Genomic DNA, 21,662 nt, shown 5'->3' on the forward strand with positions numbered 1-21,662 from the left:
GCTCATTCTTCTCCTAGCATGACAAGCCTTCTTCTCTGCCTACCCGTGCCACCCATCTTTCAAGGCCAACCTTAATTTCTCCTCATCTTTGACGTCTTTTCTAACCGTCCTGGCACTCAATCTTCTGTGACAGCAACTGTGGGGCCGTTAGGGTCTGGATGCCTGAATCCCAGGATTGTGGCTGGATAACAATCGCTGCTCATTCCCAGGACTACGGACCCTCCTCCCTCTTCTGTTCCTATGGCGGTGAGCGCCCCCAAATTGTCTATTCATAGTGTGATCCCTTAGGAAATTTCTTCTGTTTTGAATTGCCAATTGCCTTTTTATGATTTAACTTAAAAAAAAATGACTTCTCTTTCCCATGCAGATTGTAAAGACTTTGCCCCCACACGACCTAGTTTCATATGAGGGAGGAGAGGAATGCACTATCGTGTACCAGGCAGTGATGTGCTGTTTTTGCCAGTGCTCCTAGTGTGATGGTCTAGCAGTCTGTTGCAGGAAGAGCTTCAAGACCCAAGAAAGAGCCTGGAGTCGGCAACAGAGACATCAATGGTTTAATGGATGAGAGAGCTTACGTGTCTGAAGCAAGGTCCTGGACCAACATCCCACCGTGTGTGGCAGACGGCAGGCAGGACGTGGTGGCAGTCTTTGCTCCCGGGGGCAGGTGGAGATGTCAGGTTGGCTTATCGATTATCATGGAAAGTAGCAGAGGGGCACGTCCCACACCACCCCTTTGATAACAGTCACTATCTGGGGCCTGGGGCAAGTACATAGGAAGGTCAGTCATGTGAGTAGGGTGTAGGTGAGGCAGGCACTGGCCGGGCAGGGGATGTACAGAGAGCAAGAGAACAGCCATCTTGAGTGACCTGACCATACACTGATTTATGGGGCACGCAAAACGCATGATTTTACAGATATTCTTGCTTAGGATAAGGCTAAAGTAGAGAGTATTCATTTAAGTTTTTTTTTTAAGTGAGTTGATTTAAATAAAAAAACATTAAATAATAATGGTTCAAGTGATACTCAGTGATGGCAAAAACTGTGGAAGTGGTCCTTGAATGACTGAAAGAGTGTTAGATGGTATTACATTTATTTCTCACAACAACCTTGCAAATTAGAAACTAAAGTCAAGAGAAACGTTGGGACTTAGCTAACCTAGAAAGCTAACGGGTCATGAAGCAGGATTCAGGTGGAGGCATTTAGGTCTCTGATGCTCTCCAAGGATCCGCCTTTACCATGACACCCGTTTGTATAAGGAAGATTTCGTTTAACTACTTAAGTGTGTGTCTGACTTGTGTTTTTATACCTCACCTCATCTCCTCAAAAAGAGTTACTTTGTACATTAAATTCTTCACCTCCAGAATGAATTTGGTGTGCTTCTAAACACATTTATAAACATACCCAATTTCCTGCCTGGCTGAGTGAAACATTAATTCTCCAGCTTGGCACCTCATCCTACAGCTGTAATAATGGCCGTTATGCCCAAATAGGCCCTTAAACGGAAGACCTGCTGAGCAGAGACCCACTTTCCCAGCCCTGCTCCACCTCGTCAGCTTCTCTGCCAACTGACCAGGCGGAAGCAGCAGCAGGGGAGGAAGGCCTGCATGTAGGTGGGGAGGGGATCGTTTGGAAAGCCTTAAATCCCTCACAGGGAAGAAGCAGCTGCTCCTTGTTTTTCTAACATCTGTCCCATCTGTCCCCATCCGCATCTGTCCCCATCCGCACCTCACCCTTCACCTCACCCTTCGGGGGCTGGAGCTAGCTACACGTAGATACGACAAGGGAGCCTTTCTGAAGGCTGGTTGGTGAGTGGGTATGAGCATCATTGCTACTCAGAAAGTTTCTTCTACTGAGAAGGGGACAGTTGGGGTTCTTGAGGACGATGGCTATCACCTTCCTTCATTTTTTTCTCACAAACATGCAGCTTTAATTGCCAGAGTGGGGATTTGTAGCATCACCCAGGTCGGACTGTGCGTCCTGAGGATATCATTTCGGATATACGAAATGATATCCTATCATTAGGATACGAGACAGAGGTACCCCTAACGCGCACTTCCTAATTGTAACCTCCGGGGGAGGCACAGGCTTCCGATGTGGGGGAGGGGGAATCAGGATGCTACACACAGTACAAGGATGCTGCACCGCCTTTAAGTGCCGCTCGCCGCATTTAGCAGCGTGCTGCCTATACCCGGGTTCCCCGCCAACACTGTGCGCCTCGGGACTTAAGGACCTTATTTTTATCCAGTTATTTCACCCTAGTATTCAGAACCGTGGCTGGAACCTGGCAGGCATGAAATAGACACTTAAGAATGAATGAACGTTAACGAAGAAAAAACAAAGGAGCAGTCTGCTTCCTTTGGTTGGAAGGCGGGAGTGCAGGGAGAGGCTTGGACTTGAACCGAGTCGTCCCGGGACGCGCATCCCCCGGGCACTCCGCTTACAGGGTGGGCCGGCAGGCACTCCCTTTGACCCCCAGCGCGCCTGCGCGGTCCAGGCGGCCCCCACCCCGGGCGCGCAGTGACGCCCCCTCCCCGGTCCTTCCCTCCAACAAGTCCTCCCACTCGGGTCACGGGGTTGAGCGCGGGGTTAGGAGTGCGCAGGCGCAGTGGGCGGCGGAAGTCGCGACCAGGAAGTCAGAGGGGCAGGGGCCGCCCCGCTTTGCGAAGGGCCGCGCGCTCCTCCTCCTGCTCCCGCGTGCCGCCCACCCTGTCTCACGTGGGGCGCAGCCCCGCCCCACCTGTGCAGGCGGCCACGCGGCTGCCACCTCCCGCGCGCGGACATGGCCCTCGACCCTACAGGTACGGGGCGGGAGGCGGGGGTTGCGGAGCCTCGGGGGCGTGCGGCGGGCGTGGGGCAGGGGGCGGGCTGGAGGTGGTGCGGCGCTGAGGCCGCCCCGCCCTCCCGCGTCCCCGGCGCCCGGCCCGCCGGCCCTCGGCGAGAGGGTTCGGGGATGGCGGTCCAACTGTGGCTTGCGGACGTTTTCCCCCCTAGCGCCTGCCTCCTTGTCATCATGCTCTTTACACAGTTTGGGGCACAGGCTCCTTTAAATATCTGTGGTCCGACTTGAACACACCGGTCAGGACGAGGGCCCGTTTCTCTGGAAAGTGTCCCCAGACTCCCGGTCCCGTCCCCTGACTTAGGCGCGCCCTCCTGGTGCTGCGCGGCGTGTCAGTGCCCGCCTCCGACGCCGTCCTCGGGGGTCCCCTGCGGTACCCGGCGCGGAGGATGCTCGCAGAGTTGCGGGTCTGGGGGGAGTGCTGATTGGCTTTAGGACATTCCCTTCGTTTTATGGATGTGAAAACTCAAGACAGTGGGAGGAGGAATGGCTTACAACCTTTGGAGAGCCAGAAGTAAAACAGCCCTGTTGGTGACTCAGGGAGAAGGAAATAGACGTGTAGTTGACAAGTCTCGTGGCTGGGCGAGCCGAGTCCGGGTGAGACTCAGAATCCCACGTCCAGCCCGGGCTGCAGGCCGGGCTGCCGGCCGGGCTGCAGGCCGGGCTGCCGTTTGAGTCCTTATGGAGTAAACAGATACTTGTTGCCACCTCACTGTGTGTCGTGTCTTGTTCTAGGACCTAGGAAACTAGTGTATAGGACAGAAAGTCCCTGCTCTGTCTAGATCTTGTGTTCTAGTGGTGGAAGAAAGAAGACAGCACCCCTCTCCCCGTACACACTTTTACAGACTGTGGTAAACATGAAGAAAATAAGCGGTGACAGAGGTAGATGGTAAAGCGAGGACCACTTTAGGTGGAAGGGTCAGTGAAGAGCTCTAGGAGGAAGTGTCATGTGAATTGGCATCTGAAGGACCAGAGGAAGCAGTCCTGTAAAGAGGTAAGGAACCAGTATGCTAAGGCGCTCCAAGGTGCAAGTGCTTAAACGATTTTATTGGAGTGAGGGCCAGAGTGTGGAGATCTGTCAGGAAAGATGCTGGGAAAGTAGGCAGAACCTAGATGCCGCAGGGCTTGAGCGGTGATAAGTAAGCATTTGGACTTTTCCTGATGTTATCAAAAACGTGTGGAGGGTTTTAAAGAGGGCAGTGACATAATATGATACGTTATGCCTTTACTACCCTGGTAGCAGTGGTAGCATTGTAGAGGGGCCCTGAGAGGAAGGTTAAGATGGTAGCAGCAGTCCAGGCCAGATATGTTGGTATGTATTGGCCTGGGCTGGTATTAGGAAGAAATGGAAAGAAAGACAAAGCTTCGGAAGATGTTTTGGAGGAGAAATTGACAGGACTTGCTGTTGCATTGAATAAGAGTGGTGAGCGAAAGGGAGGCATGAAGAGTAATTCCTAGGCTCTTGATTTCAGCTGGGTGGCTGGTGATGATCCAGTCTAACAACACGATGCTCATTGGAAATTCAGATGAAAGCAGACATGGAAACAAGATTGGAATGGAAAGTAAGAAAGTGGACTCAGCAAGTAGGATGATTTAAATATTTCTTTGTTTAATTATCAGGATACAAATGTATTGAAGTCAGCTTTTTTGTTTTTAAACTTAATTTTTGTTTGGTTCATAGGTTGAAACATAAGTTCATATTTTGATATTCCTCTTGCTTCTTACTGTACACAGTGGTATGTTTCTGAGTAGATATGCCAAATGAAGCTTATATAGCAAAATCTGTTTTCTCATTGGTTTATGTTAGGTTTTAAAAAATCTTTATACAAGTTTGATTTTCATTTGGCAGCGGCTTTTAACTAACTGCCATTTTAACTAACAGTCCATTTTCCTCAAGAAATTCTGAACCCAACAATGAAATGCAGGTTGCATACTTTTATATGTAGTTTTATTTAAGGAATTTTCCTTTCTGTGAATGTAGAGGTAATACCAGCACTCTTTGGAAGCTTATCAGCCATAATTACGTTCCCTATTTTCTCTTACTATTTGAGTGCAAAGAGAAAAAGCTGGAGAGTCCAAAACACCGAGGGAAAGTGTGAGGGAGAGAGAAATTTTAAAAAAATACTAGTTGCTGTTTGCACTTGCAGATGTTCAGAATTACTTTGCCCAAGCCTCTGGCGGTTTAAAATAGTCAACGGGCAGTTCTAATATGCAGAGGAGAAACACGGCTCTGAAATCTCCCAGGTTTAATGACTTGATCTTCAGCTTTGTTTTCTTATCAACCTAATCTCCCTGCTCCTAGGGAAGTTCTCCCTACATCTGTAGCTGTAAACAGGACCTTTGATCACATAGTAATGATTCAAGAAATATACAGTATAGTTCATTCTCCTATAAAAGGACTTAAGCAGTTAGTCTTATTCCAAGTTATAACTTTACCAATTTATAACTCTTTCTGCAAGTATTGTATTTATTTTAAAAATCCAGTCAAACTTAGGTGATTGAAATTTTAGAGGTTGTTTATTGATCACCTATAGAAAGGGTGTTAGAAGTGGTGCTTGTTGAAGTAGAATTTCCAAAAAGGTAAAATGATTACTTATGCTAATACAAAGTGAATATGTATTGAAGATTTTCTTCAACTCAGTAATTAGTAAGGGAACCAGTAAAATGTAAAAAACACTCCAAAAAGCATTGAGAGGTAGATACTAGAATATGTCATAGATTGTTGGCTTAGATAAAAGCTGGTTAATTTAAATAGGGCCATAAACTGTCATTTTGGGGGTTATCTTTCCCACTGGTCAGATATTATTTCTGTCTCTGTTGGACAAAGTTCTAGAATTTAACCTCTGCTCCTAACAAGTTGTAAAATAGCCCAGTCATGGGAAGTCCAGCCCAGTGCTGTCCTGAAAGGACACCCAATTAAGCCTTTGCTGCTTCCAGAGTCCAGAGAAATCATCTGACATGATTATATTCCCAGATGACAACTCACAGGAACCTGGGCCTGAGAAGTTTGATTTCTTACTTTTTCTAATAACTGGAAGAGATTCCCTTCTCCTCTGTTTTTCTTCTACCTTTTCCTCTTTGAGCAGGGTAGGTAGTTTCCCTGCCCCGTCTATTAGGGTGGGTTCACAGTGGGGGCAGCAGGAGAGAAGTTCCCTTAAGTGTGTGCGTGTGTCTCCCTCCATGGGTGTTTTCTTCCAGAAATCTAATAAGGGGAAGAACGTGGTAGTGAGCGGGCTCAGGGGTGGGAAGTGGGCTCAGGAATTTCATGACATTCCATGAGTAAGATGTGTGTATCTTGGGAGGATGGCATTATGGCAGCTCTTGGAATACTTAGGTTGCATGGGTTCTTTTAGTGGTTCCCATGGAGATGGAGGTAGATGAGCTTTAGGTATACCAGCACCCTCAGTCACTGGAAGATTCTGCTTTTCAAGTTAGACATCTAAACGGTTGGGAGAATCTTTTTTTTTTTCTGAGCATTGTGTGATTAATATGGAAAAATACTATAATGTAGTTGATTTAGAAAATTTTTTATTTTGTTATTGCTTCTGTGTTTTCACAGTATCTGGTTACACACAAATTATATTCAAGTTGAGAGCTAAAAATCTGACTTCCCACGTTTTATGTATTGCTAAGCTCAAATCATGTTTGCACTAGAAAATATATTGCTTTTGTCTCATTAGATTAACAGCCTGAAATTGTTCTCTGAAATTTATTTATTTATTTTTAAAATTTATTTATTTCGACACGTGGGATCTTCGTTGCGGCATGCAGGATCTTTCATTGCGGCGAGCGGGCTCTAGAGCACATGAGCTCAGTAGTTGTGGCCCACGAGCTTAGTTGCCTGACCAGGGATCTAACCCGAGTCCCCTGCATTGGAAGGCGGATTCTTAACCACTGGACTGACAGGGAAGTCCTCTGTTCTCCAAAATTTAAAAACGCTGGCATTAGCAGAGAGCACAGGAGAGAGAGAAGCATTGAAGTCAAAGAGGGATGTGTTTGGAGGCCCTGTGGGGTTTGGACTGTGATCATGAAATGTCTCCTAAACCCGTCGGTGGAGTTTGAATTTTATCCAAGAATAACAGGGAGACACTGCAAGTGCAAGAGAGTGACAGGTAGAACTTTCCTTCATTGTGTGTTGATCTGACTTTTGATCAGATCCCGAGCGAGATCTCAGCTGAACCATCTGCATTGGGGCATCACACCTGGAGGCATGGGAGGTCTGTCTCTTGTGGGTGGTTGTAATTTTGACACCCGGCCAAGGTCTTGTCCCATTTCTTTGCTATGTTTTTCCTATCTTGTAATTAATAAGTAATCTGTGGGGAGACCATTGAAGACCATGCAGATGTTCATTCCTCATCAAAAATCCCCCTTTGATTGAGCCTCCATTGATGATTTTTGCCCGATTCAGTCTTTCCTATGATGGTTACAGAATGATGGTTTTCTGCCTCCAGTGCTCTCTCCATGTTTATTAGATGGTTGTTGACATTTTGCTGTAGACAAGAAACCATTTTGTTTCTTATTTATAGATTTGTTATTGGTGTGGACTCATGAATTTCTATCTTCTCCATGGTTCATCATTTGTTACTGTGTGTAATTATTTTGGTACTCACGTTTTCTCAGATTTGGCCAGTGAGAGTTCGTTCAAACCAGCTTCTGGGTCCTTGGGACGTGCTCCCATCATTTTTTGAGCATTTCCTTTTTTTCTCACACAATATCTCTGGCTCCTCTAGGACCTCCCCTGGCCCAGCCATAGAATTACTCATTTCTCAGACAAGCCCTGGTTCCTTTACTTGGGCACGGTATTGAGGAACGAGATTCGGGCACCTGGGCACCACTTGGGTGTTTTATGTGCAGGTGATTTATTCATGGAGTGTTTTTAGGAAAAACCTGCCAGGGAGGGAGGGGAACAGGAGCAGGAGAGGAGGAGGCTGAGTAAGGGTGTGCTGCAGGGCTTGTCCTGCTTTGGAGGCAAGGGAGCTGGGCTTTGTGATGCCTATCAGCCCAAGCCCGCTGCAGGGGTAGGGAGAGGGGACCGGGAGAAGGAAAACTGCCAAGTGCTCCCATGCCCCAGGGCGGTGCTGGGAAGGTTGCAGGTGTGATGTTTCAGGTTCTCTCCTCCAGGAGGCACCTGTGTTCCCCGCCACGGGAGGGACACCAGCTCCATCCTAAAAATAACTTATGTGAGTCTGTTAGGAACCTTAGTTTGGGTAGTGAGAGCTTGGATCAGGTAGGCAGGTCAGGTAGGAAGGGGTACCCTTGCACACATACGTAAATACACATAGATGTGTGTACTGCATCCAGGTGTAAAGTATCTCAGGGTTGTGGTAAAAAAGTTTAAATGTACCTAACATATGCCAAATTGTTTTTGTTTTTGTTTTTCCTCTAGGCCATTTGACATGCTGTTCCTTCTTTTTGGAATTTTTCCCTTTCTGCCCCACCACCACACCTGTCTAAGTCTTGTTCATTTTTTTAAAAAAATCAATTTCAGAGGATGCTTTCCCTGATGGTTACCACCCTCCAGTCTTCTGCAAATTTTTTTTTTTGATATTTGGAATTTTAAAAACCACCAAAATTTCAAATAACCTGGGTATGGAGTTTCTTTCATTCTAATCTAGAGTTTTTTCCTTGCGAAATAGAATGAAACCTATAGACGGGGTATGTCTATATGTATCATATAACTTGAGAGATGAAGAAAAATCTGATGTGAAAATGGGAATATTTACTTGTGTGGTGACCAGTAAATGTCTTTCATATCGTTCCATATCTTTAACTATATTAGCGAAAGGATGATTAGAAAGCATAGGCCAGTTAATTACACCTAGACTGCAAGACATTCTCCACCAGCCCCAGGAGGCAGTGTACTGTTATGCAGTTAACACCGAATTGAATTTGGGAATGAGTAGGACTGACTTGTTTCAGACTTTGCCAGTAACCTCAGGTCCTTTAAGAATTATGAACGGCATAATCTGAGATTTGAGGATGAGGGGCAGAGAGAGTACGATGTATCAGAAGCTGAGGCTGCTTCAAGCCTTAAACTTGTATGTTTTTAAATACTTCCAGCTGGTCTCAAGGGGTTCTTGACTCAGCACAGAAAGTTCATGTTTCATTGACTCGATTAGTATGGTTATTTATCTTTAGGGGTGTTAATGCTATATTTGTAGTAATCTCTAGGTGTATAGATGTCAAAAACGCAAGTACCTTAGACTTGATAGAAGTGGGCCACACAAAATGTGCCCAAATAAGACCGTTGATTCCCAAATTAACCTTCTCCCCCCACCAGCCCCCATTATACCTTTACATTTGTAAGTAAAGAGATTGATGGAAAACATTTTTAAGAACGTGGTGTTTACTATCCTGCATTGTGTTTTTGCTAAAGAACTGTTACTGGGAGGTTTTCCAGATTAAAGGATTTGTTAATTAACTAAATATGATTAATTGAAAGAGTTTTAAATGTTTATGCTGCAGAGTAAGGTACATCAGTGTATAAACAATCCTTAGCATGTTGCTTGGTACATAGTAGGTGCCTGATAAATGTTTTACAGAATGAATATCAAATGAATGAATATATTTTTTTCAACTATTTGTTAGTATAATGATTATCAAATATAGAAAATTTAAATACATGTGTCATTTATTAAATAGTTTTATTGCATGTTTACCATATGCTAGGAGTTAGAGGGAGTTATGGAAGTTAATGAGACATGGTCTCTGACCTCATTGTACTTAAGTTTCGTACAGTGTTTTTTTTTTTATTATTATTTTTTTATATCTTCCAGTCACTTAGGCTGGGCAGCCAGGTGAGGGAAGGGGTCTTGGGCTATGCCCCTTAACCCTTGGGTGTCTGGCATGATACGCCCGTTTTCTTTCTTTTTTAAAATTTATTTATTTTATTTTTAAAATTTTTGGCTGCGTTGGGTCTTCGTTGCTGCGCGCGGGCCTTCGCTAGTTGTGGTGAGCGGGGGCTACTCTTTGTTGCGGTGCGGTGGCTTCTTTTGTTGCAGAGCACGGGCTCTAGGCGCACGGGCTCAGTAGTGGTGGCTTGCAGGCTCTAAGCGCAGGCTCAATAGTTGTGGCGCACAGGCTTAGTTGCTCCACAGCATGTGGGATCTTCCCGGACCAGGGCTCGAACCCATGTCCCCTGAATTGGCAGGTGGATTCCCAACCACTGTGCCACCAGGGAAGCCCCGTGCAGTGGTTCTTAATCTAGAATCTGATATTCGAATTATTTGGGGAGCTTTTAAAAATACCAATGCCTGGGTGTTACCCCAGCATCTCTGTTTTAACTGGTCTAGGGTGGGACCCAGACATCACAATTTTTAAAAGCCCTCTCAGGTGTGGTTGTTAGATGCAGCCAGAATTGAAAACTTCTGGTACCAAACCCTGTCTTAGTCTGCTTGGGCTGCCATAATAACATTCCATAGACTCGGTGGCTTAAACAGTGAACATTTACTTTCTCGCAGTTTGGGAGGCTGGGAGTCCGAAGTCAAGGTGCGGACCGATTTGTCTACTGGTTCTTCCCCTTCTTTACAAGGCCACCTATCAGATTAGGGCCCTACCCATATGAGCTCATTTAACTTTAATCACCTCTCCAACTACAGTTATTTTGGGTTTAGGGCTTCAACATGAAAATGGTGGTGGTGGGGACACAGTTCAGTCCGTAGCAACCATTGATCTAGCAGGAGAAGATTTCGTAGGTAGTGTGCTGTGCTGTGTTCTAAGTCCACGTGTGATTAGAGCCATAGCGTTTGTGCATGAAACACTGTGGGGTTAGAGGGTGGAGAATTCGCTTTCAGGTGCTGGGGTCAGGGAGCACTTTGGGTAGAACAAGAGTTGAGTGTGATGTTAAATAAGTAAACTTTGGTAAGGAAATAAGAGGTAGGAGATGGAAAATAAAGACAGAAGATTGAGCTTGAGTTTGACTTGACTAGTGATTTGCTGGGTGGTGATGCAAGATCGCTTTGAGCTTTGTAAGCCTCAGGTTCATAACGCCTGCTCCTGCCTGTGATGGTGTTTGTAAAATTATCCCTTCTACCACCACTTTTTCCTTCCTTCTGAAAATATTTATTGTGCTTTTTCTGTGTACTATATAAATCTAAGCTGACTTTTTTTTTTAAGCTAAGAAGGATAATATAACCACTGGGGTGGCAGAATAAAGATTTAAACTATAGAAATTTTAAGGTGAAATTCTGATGCTGGTGGGACTTGGGAATTACTAACAGATACTTGAAAATGTGGGCCGAGTAGATTTGGAGATGTAGACAAGCACTGAGAACACAGCATAAAAAGTACCATTTTTAAGGTGGAGCCTTGTGGGATTGCCGCGGGAGGAATAGGAGCAGAGCTTACCTAGGGAGTGTTTATACTTTTTTCAGTATTACCATAGTTCAGAATATTTTTGAGACTCCTTTAGAATTTGCCTTCAGCCTCTACAGTACACATATCTTAATATCTTAATTATTTATCTTAATATCCTCATTTTGGTAAATTTTTGTCCTGAAGGTGAACTTGAATTTCAGCCAAGGTTAACCAGAGGCAGTCTGGTGAAGGTGGTAGGAAGAAAGTTGTATTGTGGAACTGGTTTTAACTCAGAACTCAGACTGGCTCTGAAGGCCATCCTGAGAAAGATGTCAGTGATTTGAGCAAGGGTTGAATCTTTGAAATAAGTGAATAAGGTCTCAATATAAAAATAATTCCCTTGCTGTGTTGTCAAAGTGGTCCATGTGTTTTGTTAAATTTTATGAACTCTTACAAGATGGAGGGGAAGAACTGGTAGAGCTAGTGTGGCCAGAGGCATTGAGGAGCATTCGTAAGGATGCAAGTAGCCCACTGTGTTCCAGACGGACAGCGGAGGGAAAAATAAATCAGGGGTGTGTTGCTGGGAGGCCCAGGCATGCTGTCATTTATTCCTTCTGTTTCCCGTAATAACACGGCTGATTTTCTATTAGATATCAATGGGAAATTGTGCTTGTAGCAAAAGACAGTCTTGAAGTTTTACCAAATAAAGTAAATGTGAAGCCTTTTCATTTCAGACATTATGGCCACAATGGAGATTGCAGTGCTTTTCTAAAATTGGCATGTCTTCTTGCATAAGTCGATTTCCTGCTTTGGTATACTTTTAGTCTTGTCCTTTTCTGGCCTCATCTTGGTTAAAGCAATGTGGGTGGAAGAGGAAGTTTTCACACCTAGCAATCTGCAGAATCTGAGGTCCAAGAAATAGGTGCTTTGGGGAAATGGGCACATGTGGTGTGAACGAGGTGGTTACTACCAGTGGAAGCTGATAGGACAGAGGAGTACAAATGTAGCACAATGATTGTGGGAAGTCCGTGGTGTGTGACCCAGAAGCAGAGCAGAAATAGGCACATCTGCTTCATTGATGTGCTTTCTGGGTTTTGTAAGTTTGAGCTTATAAAAAGATTCTATTGTCACTGACTGACCTGATATTTGATGTTTATTCTCTGTGAAGGTACTTTTCAGCCAACTGACAAATCAGTCCTTTTGCTTTTTTTTTTTTCTAAATTTCTTCATGGTCAGAATCATTTAGCTTTACTTTCTGATCAAGAAATGTGAAGTTTTTAATTTTGCTTGTTCAAAACGATGCTTCTGAAACCAACAATCTTTTTGTCCAAGGGTTCTTTCAGGCTTCACCGTGACTTTGGAAGCTCACGGGACCTTGTTTGCTGAAGTCCCCTGAAATAGGCCACTGCCCCAGGTGAGGGGTCGGGTTGTGGAAGAAGATTTGGGGCCTGCCCTTTTATCAGAGGCCTGGGTTATTTCCCCTCTTTGAGTCTCCATGTTTTTATGTGCAAAACAGAATCCAAATACTTAACCTGAGGGGGCTTTAAGAAGACTAAAGGGTGTTCCTGGCCTTCATCTTGAGGTTTCATAGCCAGAGGCTGCTGGACTGTTGGGAGGAAAATCTTTCCTGCTATGGATTTTCTTTGTTTTGTCAATTCAAGTGTGGCTTGAAGGGAAGACGGTGGGAAAGGGACACTGATCTTCCCTGTGTTCGTTTTCCCAGTCTCCGTACCCCTGCCTGCCCACCCCTTCTTCATATTACACTGTCGCTGTAGAAGTGGGTATGACCGACCTGGCAGACACAGGGAAGTCTGGTTGGGGCATCAGTGTCTTTGAGCACTGAGACCGGAGTCCTCCTGGGCTCCTGGTGTGAAGCACGCAGTGCAAAGGTACCAGTGGAGAGCTCTGGTCCTGCTGTATTGTACACAATGCTGTCTGCCTGGGCCCTTCATTTGGAGACTCTTGGTAGCTGGTATAGAAGAGGGACTTAAAGTAGAAACCGTTGCTAATAAGAGCAGTTTTGCATATCTACTACAAGCATTTTTCTTATTTTTCCTCCAGAGTAAACAGTAGCATGGAAATGTCTGCGGGAACAAGTAAGTGCAACTAGGAGGTTCCAAAAAAGACAAAAAAGTGGCATTATCTGAATAACAATTAAATTAATTACATTAGAACATTTTCAGTGTTGAAAAGGTATTCCTTGCCCTTCCGGTGTCACTTCTTTCCAGTGGAAGATTCTGTGATGCTCTGAGTTGCGTCACTGTTATCTTTGTGGATTCATGGCAAGTGCTGCTGTCATTTGCCTTGTAATTGAGGATGGCATGTTGCAGGAACATGTGAGCCCCAGAGCAAAGTCTGAACTAACAAAGTCAGCCAGTGAAAAAGGTGAAAATTGACTTTCAGGTGATGATAGAATGTTGAGAAGTTAGAGCTTTGGAAATTTTCCCCGGTGGTGTTATCCTGATTCTTCATCTCAGTATAAATTCATGTGACTATAGAGTAGCAAATTCTCAAAATTTGATTTTTTTTGTAGGCTTTGGTGCAAATGTATAACATATGCATCATATTGACATTGAGGGAATCACCCTGTAATTTTGTGAATAAAAAGTGCCATATCTATAATATTTGTAGTGTTGAAGGAAACTTTGAAATATGTATAAAATCATAATTAATTAAAAATTGACATTTAATAATCGGTATGCTACCAAGTGGTATCAGAATTAATTATATATTTTTAAGTCTGGTTTGTTTTTTCTTTTTCTTTTTTTTTTTTTTTGGGCTGCATGGCATGCAGGATCTTAGTTCTCTGATCAGGGATAGAACCTGTGCCCCCTGCAGTGGAAGCGCAGAGTCCTAACCACTGGACCTCCAGGGAATGCTCAAATCTGTTATTTCTGATTTAACACCAAGAGTGTAGAAAATCTAAATCAATATTTATATGATTCTAGAATTTTCTTTGCCATAGGAGGTTTTAGAAGAACGATCAGAAGGAGTTCTTTTTTTTTTTTTTTTTAATTTTATTTATTTTATTTTGTTTATGGCTGTGTTGGGTCTTCGTTTCTGTGTGAGGGCTTTCTCTAGTTGTGGCGAGCGGGGGCCACTCTTCATCGCGGTGCGCGGGCCTCTCACTGTCGCGGCCTCTCTTGTTGCGGAGCACAGGATCCAGACGCGCAGGCTCAGTAGTTGTGGCTCACGGGCCTAGTTGCGCCGCGGCATGTGGGATCTTCCCAGACCAGGGCTCGAACCCGTGTCCCCTGCATTGGCAGGCAGACTCTCAACCACTGCGCCACCAGGGAAGCCCCAGAAGGAGTTCTTGCAAGCCATTTTAAAAATGTGTCCGGAGGAATATTATAATCTAGAATTTATAATGTAGGTAAATTTAGGTAATCAATATTATAATTTACTTATGGAAAAAATGGTTCAGTACCACAAAGCTATGTCTTTATTCAGGGAGGTAATTTAAAAAATCAGTGCTTTATCTAAGACCACTGCAAGATGTGTAGAGAAAGAGTGGATTCATCAGGACACATTATAGGTGAGTTGTATAGATTAAAACTGTATGAGTGAAAGGAAGAGCTCACATTCTGAAATTGATTATATAAAGTAGATCAGCATATCACAGTATTTCTTCTAATCTGTTCAGTAATAATACTGTTAATTACTGATGCCTAAATATGGTTTGCACTGTAGACAAGGAGAAGTGTGTGGAGACTGCCCCAGTTTTATTGTCTTCCCTCCAAATAGATACCAGCTTTCCACTCACAGGATGTGTCACAGACACTTCAAATTCAGCTTGTCTACCCTGAATCACCCTCCCACCTGGGGTTTCTTTTGTCTCCCTGTCTCAGTGAGTGGTCACATCATTTCATTTGGAGCCAGAAAACTGGGAAGCTCTCCTTGACTCATCCTGGTTCCTTAGTCCCCTCAGGTCCCACCACTCCTCCAGAGCCTCCCTCTCAATCTGTCCTTTTTTCTCCACCCATACTTGCAGTTCCTTCTGTATGCTAGTGTTCTTTTTCTCATCTTATAGCAGCTCTGGCAAAGCTAAGGAAAAGAGAAGGCATAAATCAATAGTGTAGGCCAGAGTTCAGCAATCTATACCCTGGGCAGAATCTGGTAAGGCCTGTAGGCTGTGAATGGTTAGTAACATTTTCAAAGGGTTGTTAAAAAAGAATAAATAAATAAAAGGAGTATACATGACTGAGATGGTTTGTAGCCTACAAAGCTTTAAGTATTTACACTCTGGTCCTTAACAGAAAAAGTTTGTTGACCCCCTGGCGTAGGTAGTGAAAATTGGGATACAGTTATAGGTGTAGTAAAGAGGAAAAAGTCATGTGAACGTCTTCATATCATTATTTTGAAATTTTAGATGAAATGGATAGTTTCCTTGAGAAATACAAACTTACTAAAAACTGCAGCTGACTCAAGAATAAATAGAAAGCCCTTAGAAAATTGGATCAGTAGTTAAAACTCTCTTTGTGTCTCTCCCACACACATACATACTCCCAAACCCTGACTAAACCAGGTACATACACACATATACACGTATACATGGCAGGATATTGGCTTATGTGATTGACTTTTGGGCAGGTCTGAAATGTGTAGGGCAGGGTGTCAGGAAGGGCAGCCCTGGAACTCTTGGTCATGAGGCAAAGCTGTGGTCTGCAGGTGGAATTCTTCAGGAAAATCTCAGGTGTGCTCTGAAGGCTTTTCAACTGATTGAATCAGGCCCACTCAGATTTTCTAGGATGATCTTCCTAAAGTCAACTGATTAAAGACGTTAATCACATCTGCAAAATACCTTCCCAGCAACAGCTGGATTAGTGTTTGTGTGAATACCTGGGGACTAGCACCTCACCAAATTGACCCATAAAGCTGACCATCACAGGTGGTTTCTACCAAACTTTCAAAGGACTGGTAATAATCTTGATTTTTATACAAAGGGGTCCAGAGAATGCAAAACGAAGTCCCTAATGTATTGTTTAAATAATGTGACTTTGATACCAAAACAACACAAAGATAGGAGAGTAAAGTCACAGGCAGATCTCAACATGAAGATAACTTCAAAGATTCTAAGCAAAATTTGAGCACTCAAGACAGGTGCTGCTGGTTACTACTCACTGTTTTTCTAAAAGACATAGAATTGAAAAAGAAAGGTACAGAGCTTTCCTGATGATTGTCTATATAGAAATTGGAGGACTTCCCTGGTGGCGCAGTGGTTAAGAATCCGCCTGCCAATGCAGGGGAAACAGGTTTGAGCCCTGGTCCGGGAAGATCCCACATGCTGCAGAGCAACTAAGCCCATGCGCCACAACTACTGAGCCTGTGTGCCACAACTACTGAAGCCTGCACGCCTAGAGACCACGCACCACAACGAAGAGTAGCCGTTGCTTGCCGCAACTAGATAAAGCCCGCGAGCAGCAATGAAGACCCAAGGCAGCCAAAAATTAATAAATTTATAAAAAAAAAAAGAAATTGGAAGAGAATCTATTGGCAGAGTATTAGAATTAATGAGAATTAAGTAAGGTTGTATTGGTTATAAGGACAATATAAAAAATTTAGTTGAACCTACATACCAGCAATAAATAATTACATATTATTTATGAAAAAATACCTTTCCTGATAGAAATAGATCTAATAAAAGATGAATAGTATCTTGAAGGAGAAAGTTATAAAACTTCTTGTCTACTTAATTATTTAATTTCTGATAGTTAACGTGTTAAAATCACCCACTGTGAGTATAGGTTTGTATCATGTTTTAAAGTTAACATATTATCAATTGAAGTAAAATATATCTACAGTGAAATTTACAGATTGTGAGTTTTGATAAATGCATACACCCCAAACAGGACATCCCTCAGAGAATATCCGTCTCAATGCCCATGGATAACTAGTGTTCTGATTTTTATCATTGTAGATTAGTTTTGCATGTTCTTGAATCCTATGGTATGTACTCTTGTGTCTGGCTTCTTTTTCTCAACAGAATTTTTGAGATTCACCCAAGTTGAGTAAGCCAGTAGTTCATCCTTTTGTAGTGCTAAGTAGTATTCAGTGGACATTTAGGTTGTTTCCAGTTTGGGGCTATCATGAATAATGCGTCTATAAACTGACTTGTACAGGTTGTTTTCTGGACATATATTTTCGTTTATCTTGGGTAAATGAACACCTAGGGAGTGGAAAATAGGCTGGGTGTATATTTAACTTTATAGCTTAACAAGCAGGTTTCCAAAGAAGTTTATCATCTCACACTCCCGCCTGCATGTATGAAAGTTCCAGTTGCTCCATGTTTCTTCCTTACATTTGGTGTCATTAGTGTTTTTCATTTTAGTCATTCTGGTGGGTGTGAAATGACATCATAGGTTTCATTTGCATTTTCTTAATGACTAATGATTTTGAGCACCTTTTCATGTATATATTTACAGTTTTGTGTATCTTCTTTTTGAAGTGTCCACTGTAGCCTTTTGCCTCTTTTTTATTGGGTTGTTTGTATTTTTGTTATTGATAGGAGTTTTTTAATATATTCTAGTGTCAAGTCCTTTGTCAGATACATATATTTTGCCCATTTCTAATTGGATTGTTTTCTTATGGTCGAGGGTAAGCAAGTCTAAATATTCTGCAAATACATAAAGATCTTCTCCTATGATTTCTTCTAGAAGTTTTTTTTCCATAACTTTTTATTTTGAAATAATTACAGACTCACAGAAGTTATAAAAAATACTAATGTGTAGAGTCTCTTGTGCCCTTCACCCTGCTTCCTTCAACAGTGAAATCTTATGTAACTGTAGTACAAATATCAAAAGCAGGAAACTTGACGTTGGTACAATACTGTTAACTAGACAGTAGACCTTTTCGGTTTTCACCAGTTTTTATATACATGCATATGTTTGTGTGTGTGGTTCTATGCAGTTTTACTCCATGTTCCTGTTCTTAAAGGGAAAGCATTCAGTCTTTTACCATTAAGTATGATGTTAGCTATAGATTATTTGCAGATTCTTTGTTAGATTGAAGAAGTTCCTTTCTAGTCCTAGTTTACTGAGTTTTGTTTGTTGATTTTTAATGAATAGTGTTGAATTTTATGTGTTTTTTTTCTGTGTCAATTGATGCGATCTTACGGCTTTCCTTTTTTACACTGTTAATATGATAGATCACATTGATTGTTTTTCAAATAGTGAACCAACCTTGTATCCTTGGAATAAAGCTCATTTGGTGTGGTGTATTTTTCTTTTTATATATTGCCAGATTTGATTTGCTAATATTTTGTTGAGGATTTTTGCATCTGTATTCATGAAGGATATTAGGTTTTTTTTTTTTTTTAATATTGCTTTGCTTTTGGTATCTGAGTAATGCTGCCCTAATAAAATGTGGTGGATTCAACCAACTGCCATTGTGTAATACTGTAGTACCCATGTATTGGAAAAAGTCTGTGTATAAGTGGACCCTCACAGTTCAAACCCGTGTTGTTCAAGGGTCAACTGTATTGGTTTGAGACTTTAAATATGAGCATTTATTGCTATATATTTCCCTATAAGCACTGCTTCAGCTTTGTCTTACAAAATTTGATATGTTATGCTTTCATTTTTATTCAGGTCAGTGTATTCTTTTACTTCCTCTTTTGACTTATGAATTATTTAGAAGTGTGTCATTTAATTTCCAGGTGTCAGGAAGTTTTCCTGCTATCTTTCTGTTACTACTGTTTAGTTAACTCCATTCCATTTGATTTATCTGTAGGGTTTCTGTATTTATTTCTTAGTTCTTTTAAGTGGTTGTTCTAAAGATTACATTATGCATACATAGTTTATCACAGTCTACTAGCATCCACATTGTATCTTTCAAATAGAATGTAGATATCTTACTACCACCAAAGTTGCTTTATCCTCTTTCCTTTATCATGAAGTCATCTTTAATATTATCTCTATATACATTGAGAATGCTATAATTTTTGCTTCTGTCAAAAGTAATTTTTAAAATTCAAGAAAAGAATAGTTTATTACATTTATCCTTTGTGTTGCCCTTTCTTCATTCCTGTTGTTCTGAGTTTCCTTTTAATATTTCCTTCCTGTCTGAATAACTTCCTCTAGCCATTCTTTTACAGCAGGTCTGCTGGCAAGAAATTACCTTAGCTTCCTTTCCTCTGAGTTATCTTTATTTTGTCTTCAATCCTGAAAAACATTTTTTCTGGTTATAGAATTTTTGATTGACAGGTGTTTTCTTTTAGTATTCGAAAATACTGTGACACTTCCTTCTGGCCTCTGTGGTTTCTGAAGAGAAAGCCTTTGTCTTTTGAATTATTGTTCCGCTATATTTCTCTCTGATGCCTTGAAGACTTTTTTTTAAATTTTTGTATACAGCAGTTTCTTATTAGTCATCAATTTTATACACATCAGTGTATACATGTCAGTCCCAATCGCCCAATTCAGCACACCACCATCCCCTCCCCACCACGGCTTTTCCTCCCTTGGTGTCCATACCTTTGTTCTCTACATCTGTGTCTCAACTTCTGCCCTGCACCTTGAAGATTTTTCTTTCTCATTTTCCAAAGTATGATTATGATTTGTCTGGGTGTGTATTTCTTTAGGTTTTTAACTGTTTTCTTGAATTGATAGTTTTTTGTCTTTTGACTAGTTTGGAAAGGTGTCTGTCATTTCTTCAAATATTTTTTCAGCCCTGCATTCTTTTTACCTCTTTCTCTGAGACTGTGGTAAAATCAATGTTAGATCTTTTCTTGTCTTGCAGGTTCCTGAGCCCCAGTTCATTTTTAAAAAGCCATTTTCTATTTTATAGATTGGAAAGTTATTATTGAATTATTTTCTAGTCCTCTGACTTTTTATTATGTCATTTCCATTTGATTTTTGTATATTAATCTTGTATCTGGAAGCCTTGCTAAACTCACGTACTAGTTCTAGTAACTTTTTGTAGATTCTATTGGATTTTCTATATAGACGATTATATGATCTTTGAGTAACTATGGTTTTATTTTTTCCTTTTCAATCTGGAAGCCTTTTATTTTTCTTGCCTTATTGCACTGGCTAGAACTTCCAGTATAATGCTGAATAGAAATGGTAAGAGCAGACTTCTTTATCTTTTGTTCCCTGTTTTAGGAGGAAAACATTCAGTGTTTCACCATTAAATATGATATCAGCAGTGGGTTTTTCTTTAGATGCCATTTATCCTGTTGAGGAAGTTTCCTTCTGTTCCTGCTTTACTGAGGGTTTTAATTAGGAATGGATATTAGGTTTTTGTCAAATGTATTTTCTGTGGCTTGTTGTCATAACCATGTGTCTTTCCTTCTTTAGTTTTTTAATATGATGAATTACATTTCTTGACTTTTGAATATTAAATGAAGCTTGCAATCCTGGGATAGACCCCACCTAGTCATGAAGTATTATACTTTTTTGTATTGTTGAATTCAATTTGCTCATCTTTTGTAAAGAGTTTTACATCTGTATTCATGATGGGATATTGGACTGTAGTTTTCTTGTAATGTCTTTATCTGCTTTTGATATCAGGGTAATGCTGGCTGCAGAGCAGTTTTCTGAAAGAGTTTGTATGGAATTGATATTATTTCTTTCTTAAATGTTTGGCCACATTCACCAGTGAGGCTCTCTGGGTCTGGAATTCTTTTGTGAGAAAGCTTTTAACTACAGATTCAATTTTCTTAATAGATATAGGGCTATACTGGTTATATGTCCTTTTGAGTTAGGTTTGGTTATTTGTGTTTTTTCAAGGAATTTGTCCACTTCATCTTTGTTGTCAAATTTATTGACCTACATTTAAAAATCACTTAAATACATTATTATTATATAAAAATGTGTATCATTTTTGATCTTTGTGACCTCCCTTTTTTCCTGGCAAGGTGGTTTATCAGTTTTAATAATGTTTTCAAAGAACCAGTTGTGGTTTCATTTCTTTTCCCTATCATTTTGCTTGTTTGTTTTGGTTTCTATTTCATTGATTTATGCTTAGATCTTTATTATTTCTTTTCTTTGCTTTGTGTTTCTTTATTCTTTTTCTAATTTCTCAAGGTGGAAGATTAAGACCATCCTTTTTTTCCAATGTAAACTTTTAGTGCTATAAATTTTTCTATCAGTACTGTTTTAGCTGCATCACACAAATTTTGATATGTTATATTTTCTTTCATTTCAAAATACTTTTTAATTTCCCTTTTCATTTCTTCCTAGACCCATAGGTTATTTTAAAGTGTGTTATTTAGTGTCAAGAGATCCTTTTGTTACTGATTTCTACTTTAAATACACTGGTGTCAGGGAACATACTTTGTATGATTTGAATTCTTTTACACTTATTAAGATTTGTTTCATAGCCCAGACTGTAGTTTATCTTGGTAAATATTCAGCTGTTATTGAGTGGAGTATTCTATAAACATTAGGTCAAGTTAGTTGATAATGTTGTTCAAGTACTCTACAGTTTTAACATGTAAATTTAAATGTATGTTTTCTAATATGCCTTATATATTTACACTTGTACATCATGGATTCATTTTATTTGATCAGAATATATTCTCTGTTATTTCTTG

The 21,662-nt window shown here is 41.3% G+C and overlaps 1 protein-coding gene across 4 annotated transcripts in view; it reads left to right on the plus strand.

Annotated features, from left to right (window-relative positions):
* The first annotated feature begins 2,620 nt into the window (after positions 1 to 2,620).
* The window catches only part of CMC1 (C-X9-C motif containing 1), a 73,158-nt gene continuing 54,116 nt past the window's right edge, over positions 2,621 to 21,662 (plus strand). For all 4 annotated transcript variants that reach the window (XM_061195209.1, XM_061195208.1, XM_061195207.1 and 1 more), the window contains exon 1: positions 2,621 to 2,798. Coding sequence is in view for 1 of the 4 variants with exons in the window: in XM_061195207.1 (XP_061051190.1) it covers positions 2,780 to 2,798 (19 nt within the window). In the remaining 3 variants the exon portion in view is untranslated. The remainder of the gene's footprint in view (positions 2,799 to 21,662) is intronic.

This window comes from Eubalaena glacialis, chromosome 7 (assembly GCF_028564815.1).
Source record: "Eubalaena glacialis isolate mEubGla1 chromosome 7, mEubGla1.1.hap2.+ XY, whole genome shotgun sequence".
NCBI lineage: Eukaryota > Metazoa > Chordata > Mammalia > Artiodactyla > Balaenidae > Eubalaena > Eubalaena glacialis.